Genomic DNA, 8,421 nt, shown 5'->3' with positions numbered 1-8,421 from the left:
ATCAGGTGGTGCTGTACGGTGATGCCCCTTTAACGAAGTCCGTCAAATCAGGTGTGTCACTTTAGAATTGCCTTTCCTTGTGACACGCTCACTCGTCCACACTCGTCCGCAGAGACCCTTACTTGAGTGGATGTGTCCCAACGAAAGGAGATTCTAAAGCGACACCAAAAAAAGGGGCGTCACTGTACGGCACCACCTGATTGGACAAGAACAAAAGGGGCTTCACTGTACAGCACCACTTTTTCTGGAGACCCTACTTGGGTCACATTTCTCCAGGTTAACCTTAGTGTTGGGGTCAGGGTCAGGCTGTAAAGAGGTCAAGTAGGATACCACCATGTAGGCCCACAGTGTTAATGCTTTAGACACGCCCACTCTTGTGTCACGCCCACTTTGATTCCGCAGTTAACCCTTTCTTGGCTGGGAGACAACGGCTCCGACTCAGCATCACCTTCTCTCTGCAGTTTGAGACCTGACCTCCCCAGCTTCACCTCCTCCAGGTGTGTTTGGATGTCGAGTCCAGGAAGATCTCCAGGCAGGAGCTTCAGTCTCACTCTCCATCAGCAGCAGGTGGGCGGGTCGACACTACGGGGGGCCGTTTGTAAAGTTAGTCAAAAATTACCACCAATTATTTTGTTAGCTTTTAAAAAAATTTAAAAAACAAAATCGGGGATTCAGTCATTTTTTCACCATGTGATTCATTCATTTATAAATGCCAGTTTATAAACTAAATATTTAACTTACAAATTAAATTTTTAGCTAACAAGCCAGATGTTGAGCTCCAAACTAAATATTTAAGTTGCAACTTAAAGTTTAAAAGTGACACTTTTTTTATTTTTCAAAAATTAAATCAATGAGCTACAACGAAGTATTAGAGCCACAAGATTTTTTTTTAATTACGAGAAAAGTCATATTACATTAAAGCCGTATAAAAGTCATTTGAGAATTAAGTCGTAATATTACGAGTGTAAAGTCATACTATTACAACTTTAAACTCGTAATATTACCTCTTTATTCTCATAAAATTATGACTTTGTAATAATAAAAAAATCTTGTGTGGCCCTAATATTCTGTCGTAATGAGCTGCCTTTTTTAAGTAAAAAAAACCCAAAAAAAAACAAACTTTATTTGGCAGGCCGAATGGAAGTCACCTATGGATTGGATGTGGCCCGCAGGCCACCACTTGCCATCATGGTGTTTCACTATTAATATGTTTACTTTAGAGTGGTTTCACAAACTGTGTTGAGCAGAACTTAAAACATCAACTAAGACCAAAAAAAAGTTACAAAAAAAACTAAATCTGCTCAAAATACCAAACTAGTTTTCACGTTAACCCACCATTTTTGACAAGTGTGTATCGCAGCTATCAGGTTTTACAAAGTTACACAAATCCTGAGCAGAAAGGACGTCAGCAGAAAACATTACTATATAAATGAGGCACAGCAACCACTTTCCTGTTAACTGTCATTTTATTAGCAAGTTGTGTCCAAAACACAAGCAAGCCACAACAAAACTCATAATTATAGAAACATCAAGTTATTTAATCACCTCTACTGATCAATCTGTCCACCTGTCAGAAATAAACATTGGTGCAATAAAACCAACAGGTTCCCAAAACAACAACAAAAAGTGCCTGTAGGTCACAAAACTCGAGCTTCACTCGGTTTTATTTGTGACATCATTTGAACCATCATTTCCACAATTACTCCTCAGTCACACGTCCCTCTGGTGTGCAGAGTTTAATCCTCTCTTAAATCAGCTCAGAGAAGAAAACCTCTGAATTAGTGATCGATCTACAAAAATACAAAACTGACTTAACTGTAGAGCTGGAAAATGTTAGAATTATTGAAAAACTGTGCAGCTGATTATGATTGATTTCAGCTTTATTTCCTTAACTCCTAGTTTCTTTAAATACAATTTTCATAAATTTGTTGTGCTGTAAGCAGCGTCTCAGAACATTTACCGAAATAATCCTGATTTTCAGCTCCTAATTAAACATCTCTTATTATAAACAGTTTGTAAGATGATGAAGTATTTTACCAGACAAAAGAGATAAAGAGCAAGAAACCGGATGACAAAGCATGTTGAGATAAATTCATCACAAGAACCCCAAGTTTATTTAGAGAGAACAATAAAAAGATAACTGGGGTGTCGGCGAGGCCAGGGGGGCGGGGCTTCTTCGTGGAAACTTTACAGATGACTTGTCCATGATTCGTTCTTCTCTTCGCTGCGTCGCAGCTTTGGCAGTCGACTGACATGCATCAAACTTCTCCCACCGAGTGTCAGGATTGAGCTAGTGCTGTTTTCTCCTGAAGGAGCATCCTGAGGAGAAACAAACACAAGTCTGGTTTGGATTTAAAATGAACAGTTATTCAGTTCTAAAACGGTTTAGAGTTGTAAAGAAGCAAAAAACCTTGGAGGCAATTAACTGAGGTAATTTAAACAAACTGCTTCGCAACGAAGCTAAAATATAAACATCTTCACAGGAGAATGAGTTTGAAAATAATTTAAAGTTTAAGTCGCAACTTTTAAAGAACAGAATCTAAACATTTTTACCAGCGATGTTTGAAACCATCAATTTCTTCTCTGACTCTCATAGAGTAAAACTCAGGCTGATTTCAGAGATACTTTGTGCAAATACACCTAATGTGTCTGGTAAATCTCACTCTTAAGTATATTAATTTACTGCCCTCATTTACAATATATTCTAGCTAATGCAACAGTAAAACAAGCGGGACATATACTGTTCGTAAATGACTGAAGTATCAAGATTTTTATTTTAGAGAATAAAGTTCTGATATTGGTGTGCCGATATTTCAATATCAAACTGCACATCACTATTTTTTACTTCTTATAAGTTTAACTTACAAACAAAACAACTTTTTTACGTTGTTTTTCATTGTAAAATAAGTTTCATATTTATAGGAAATAATTAAAATGAGTAATTTTGTGTAAAAATGTGTTAAATATCAATCACAAATGAACTATTATGATTTTCATTATTTTTCTGGTTATTTTATCTACATAAAAATAAATCAAGCTGCTTGGAGATGGACTTATAACCTTTACCTTTAACACGCTTGTCTTACAGCCTTTAACACGCTTGTCTTACAGCCTTTAACACGCTTGTCTTACCGCCTTTAACACGCTTGTCTTACCGCCTTTAACACGCTTGTCTTACAGCCTTTAACACGCTTGTCTTACAGCCTTTAACACGCTTGTCTTACCGCCTTTAACACGCTTGTCTTACAACCTTTACCTTTAACACGCTTGTCTTACAACCTTTACCTTTAACACGCTTGTCTTACAACCTTTAACATGATTGTCTTACAACCTTTACCTTTAACACGACTGTGTATAATTGTCTCTTTTTTTAAATCAATTTTCTTTCCTTGTCTTCCTCTGGTCCATGTTAAGTGTGGTCCACACCATGTCACCAAACAGCACAGTGAGTATCTGTAGGCCTATATACAGGCCCACTGACTGATTAAAGATTGTAGATACCTGTGATGATAATTAGTGGACACACCTGGATTTGGTAATATTTTCAGGGGTACTATCATTTCTGTCCAGGTCTGTTTCGTGGTGTTTTATTTTTATTTTTTATATTCTGTCGAAACATGGCTGAAAAGCAATGTCCAACTTTCATTTGGTCATTTTCCTAAACTTTTTATTTATTATTATTTCTGTGACCATTGTGGGTTTTTCTTTCATTAAATGAGGGGTACCAACAATTTTGTCCATGTGTTTATGTAAATGTAAAAACCAGATTGCTCTAAACCAGACTAATCTTCTGTTTTCTAACGTTCTGCATCCTAATCTTCAGGATTGTTTTTCTCACACAGTTTAGACGTTTTATGGTAAACGGTTTCATCAGTACAACAACCTATAAAACTCAGTTGAGTGTTTTTATAGCTGATTGTAATTCAGCAGAGAGAAAAAAGGATGGATTGTGCAGCTGCTTATTTTCAGGCGAAACACATAGCCACTGCAAACCTGCACAATATTTTTTAGGGGTTTTGTTGGCAGTACTGGAAACCAATGCATCCAAAAACTGTACAAAGTGGAAATTTTAATAGAACCAGTAATCCAATCCAGTTCATGGCATAATTGTGCATTTTATTTATTGGCAGCACACTTCCTGTTTCCACCAGTTATTCTCCATTTCAACCTTTCATCATCAAGTCGGTCCATTTTACCAACTTTTGATGTTAGTGTAGGGTGATCCTCACATACTGGCATCACATGCCATCTAAAAAATAATAAACTGTTTTATTATTCCTCCTGTGGGAAGAAGGGCTCACCTGTGTACACAGTAAATATATGAGATAAGACTTGAAACAAATCCAAATGTTTCTAGATTGCTCTTCAACATCTCTGCAGACTTGTGTAAAACTGTAGCATGCCAAGAAGCTATTTAGATTTAGACGTCTTATCAGAGCGGACAGCCCAGTGGTGATTAAAGTCAGTCTCAGAGCAGCACAGCAGTTAATGTTTTCCATGATCAGGTGTACTTTGACCTGCAGGAGATAACTGTAATTATTTATTCTCTGTGAACCAACTCTCTTCTTCTTAGAAATACAGTAAACCTTAAAATTACTTTTAAATAGTTAGATATAAATATTTAACAATTACCGTTTTGTCATTTTTTTCCTCACTTCTTACCTTGACTCAAACAACTTGAAGCTGTTTGACTCAATAATAATAATAATAACAATAATAATATTAACAACATTATTTACTAGTATCTGTTTTGATTGATGAAGTGGTACTTTTTTGTTTTTTGTATGAGTAAATGTGACTGTTGTAGAATCCAGAGTTGTAAAGTAACTAAATACAAATACTTTGTTACTGTACTTAAGTAGTAATTTTGGTTATCTGTACTTTACTTGAGTAATTATTTTTCAGACTACATTTTACTTCTACTTCTTACATTTTTTAAAAAAGGTAAGAAGTACAAAGTCATTTCTCCTATTTTTGTCTCGGTTTGTTAGTGTTAAATAAATACTATTCATATAAATTGTGCCTCCAGAGTGAATTTAATTGTAGTTGGATGAGAAGTATAAATATATATCATTCTGATAATGTATTAATTTTGTACACAATCCATCACAGCTGCATGTTTTTAGAAAAAAAAATTTTTTTGAAGTGGTCACCACCCAATAATGTATTTTGTAAAATCTAACTGCTCATTTATACTCAGTGCTTTTAATTTTTAATACTTTTGATACTTTTTACTACTTTTGATACCTAAGTACAAAAAATAATTCAGATACTTTAATAATTTTACTCAAATAATATTCTTAGAGACTTCAACTTTTACCAAAGTAATTTTATGATAATGTACTTTTACACAAGTATGACTTGGAGGTACTTTTTACAACACTGGTAGAATCTGTATGTGTGGTCAGGGTTAACAAATCATTTATCACCAAACAAAAAAAATAATCAGTTGTCAACTGGGTGCCTTCAAGGTCCAGCCTTGTACATAAAATTATGGTAAATTCATTGTACACAGGCTTATTGAACCAAGAGATACTTTGATACCATCAATAAAATAAAATAAAAACTCAAATCCAAAATTATGACTGGCTCAGAAAATCCTTAAAGTCATAACAGCTGTCAGAATGTGTGATATTTTATTGTTTGTAGTTTTGATTTTTATCTCTACATCATTAAATGATTGGGAACTAAACCAAATCAAACACCTGGGTTTTTATAAAAACTACGTTACAAAACATTGCTCGCCTTTGTTTACAACTTTACAGCTCAGTTTCATTTCTTTTCAGACGGGAGAAGAACTTTAAGTTTTGTCTTCAACCTGTCATCTCTGTGTTCTCCCTCTGACTGTTAAGTATTTAATTTATAATAATAGTCTGTTGAAATTGTTTTGCACTGAAAATAGGCAAATTCTAATTCCTAATGTCTAATTCTGACAGGTAACTACTGTCTCTAAAACAAAACATATCTTTATTATTCTTGCACAATCCATTATATTGTAGTAGTTGTATCATTGCTAGTTAGTGGCAATTTAGTTTTTTGTGCACTATCTATAGTTTGTAATGTATTGTGTGAACCTCTGTACTGATGCTGCTGTGACACCTGACTTTCCCCTCGGCGGGACAATAAAGCCTATTTCTATTCTATTTATAATCTAGGGATTATTTAACAGACTCAATATCTCAGAACGTCAGAAATTAACTCGTGAATATTCCAACATTAACAATCAAATTGTAATTGTTGGCAACTAAACACAATTCTGCTTATTTTGCTAATTTATTACAAATTATGCAGTAAAATTTTAATTGTGAATAATAAAATATAATAAAAATTTGTGTATATACTAGGGCTGTGTATTGGCAAGAATTTGGCGATATGATACACATCATGACAGAGGGGTCACGATACGATATATCCCAATACTGTAAGCAAGGTGATATATTGTGATTTTTTTTTTTTGGCCCAAAAATTCTATTAAATAAAAACCTCTTATTGGGAAAAAAATGAAAAACCAAAATTCATTGTCTCAAAAAATTCTATTACATAGACATGCGCTAGCCTTCTGTAAAATTGGAAAAAAGAGCGCACAAGATAATTAATTTGTCTTAAAATACAGACATTCTGAYAAATAAGTAACTGTTTGTAACCTTACCTCAGCTTAGAAGGCAGAGGGTGTCGGTCTTTTCTGCTCAGATTCAGCTATCGGAGCATGARGCTAATGTTTACTCACAATGCTAATGCTACCCTTACTCTCTGGTGCTCAAGAGGTAGAGGAACCAAATGTCTGGCTCACTGCTGCCAACTAGTGGTCAGAGGCTGAACTACAACATAAAAATGAACGGCTGGCAGGAAAGTTGACATTTTAAACCTTAATTAAAAATCGATACAGAGCTTTAGAATATCGATACAGTATCGGGAAATGAAATATCGTGATATTTCAGTGTATCGATATTTTCTTACACCCCTAACACAGTATATACATAGCGATTATGGCGTTTACTTGCATGACTATGTATTCATTTTGGTCATATATTTTTTTCCACAGGCTGCATGTCATTGAGATTTAAAACCTTTATAAGTTTGCATTTATTATTTTGCACAGCTTCAGGTCGTCTCGTACCTTCTGTCAGGCGAGCCTTTCCTCCCGTGGGCTGACACAGAACCGTGGAACAGCCGACACACAGAACCACAGTCTGAGCGTGACTGAACACCGTGGTGATCTTGTAGCAACCTGTTAAAACACACGGGAAACTTTAGGAAAACACAAGTCATCAAGTCATTCATCAGTTAACTGTGTGTTTCTGTCTTTGCAGCTGTTTTATGTAAATGAGCACTTATTTCTCTCATTTCACAGACAACCACAAAAAGTCAATGTGTGCCTTATTTGACACCCCGATCACAACAGAGACAATGAAAGGGGCAACACATAAAGGCACTTAGAAAAGCTACGACAACTACAGAGTCATTCGCTGCACGTTTTCGATGTTTCTGCATCGGAACAAGAACAGCTGATGCATGTAGCGAACACATCTGGAGTTAACAACATATCGTTCACGTTCCCTTTCTGACTGGTCATAGTTTCTACCTGACAGAGTTTTATTTAACAGTGTGAAGTTCTGTGATCAGAACCAGTCTTACTGTGCAGCAACAGATTGAAAACATGGGCTGAAACACATTTATCTGTTCATGTTTCTGTCTTAACTTAAATAAGATACCTGGAGTGAATATTCAAGTTTATATGTATTTATACAAAATATTAGGATCTGTTTCCTTTTTGCTGCTGCTTTATATGACTTTGAAACCTGTCATATTATCATTTATTACTGCTGTCGTACCATTTATTACTGCTGTCGTACCATTTATTACTGCCGTCGTATCATCATTTATTACTGCCGTCGTATCATCATTTATTACTGCCGTCGTATCATCATTTATTACTGCTGTCATATATAAATAACAAGTCAAGACTAAATATTTTGTTGCCTAAAATCGAAACTTAAAAATCTGAATTTACTTTTACTATTAATAAACATTTGAACTCTACAAAGCTCAATGTGTAACACCCAAATTTTTATATTACTCATTTTACTTACTAAACTTCTAACATAAAAGATCACATTTGGTTTTCTAATCCATCAAAATGAATTATCATAATTTGTCTTTTTCAGTGATGGTTAAAAATGATTCAATGACAGTGTTTTTAATTACCCGTATTTTTTGGACTATAAGCCGCAAATTTTCCTGAACTTTGAACCCTGCGGTTTATACGAGGATTTTTTTCTTCAGCCACCAGGGGGTTCTTATGCTCCATTTGCTTCAACCACTCGCTTCAAAAAAAGAAGGAAAAAAAAAAACCAGGAAGCAGCGATTTAAAGATAGTCAATGCCCAAAAACTCATAAAAGGGGATAAAACAGACATTTTTC

General features: G+C 35.0%; 1 protein-coding gene across 1 annotated transcript in view; it reads right to left on the bottom strand.

Annotated features, from left to right (window-relative positions):
• Positions 1-1,447: 1,447 nt before the first annotated feature.
• LOC106531571 (40S ribosomal protein S27) overlaps positions 1,448-8,421 on the bottom strand; it is a 10,186-nt gene continuing 3,212 nt past the window's right edge. Inside the window, exons 3-4 of the mRNA XM_014027473.1 lie at positions 7,118-7,228; positions 1,448-2,319 (exon numbers count right to left, since the gene is read on the bottom strand). Coding sequence (XP_013882927.1) covers positions 2,291-2,319; positions 7,118-7,228 — 140 coding nt within the window. The 3' untranslated portion in view covers positions 1,448-2,290. The remainder of the gene's footprint in view (positions 2,320-7,117; positions 7,229-8,421) is intronic.

The sequence above is a fragment of the Austrofundulus limnaeus genome, unplaced genomic scaffold (assembly GCF_001266775.1).
Source record: "Austrofundulus limnaeus strain Quisiro unplaced genomic scaffold, Austrofundulus_limnaeus-1.0 Scaffold651, whole genome shotgun sequence".
Classification (NCBI taxonomy): Eukaryota; Metazoa; Chordata; class Actinopteri; order Cyprinodontiformes; family Rivulidae; genus Austrofundulus; species Austrofundulus limnaeus.
This window is presented reverse-complemented; position numbering and strand designations above follow the sequence as displayed.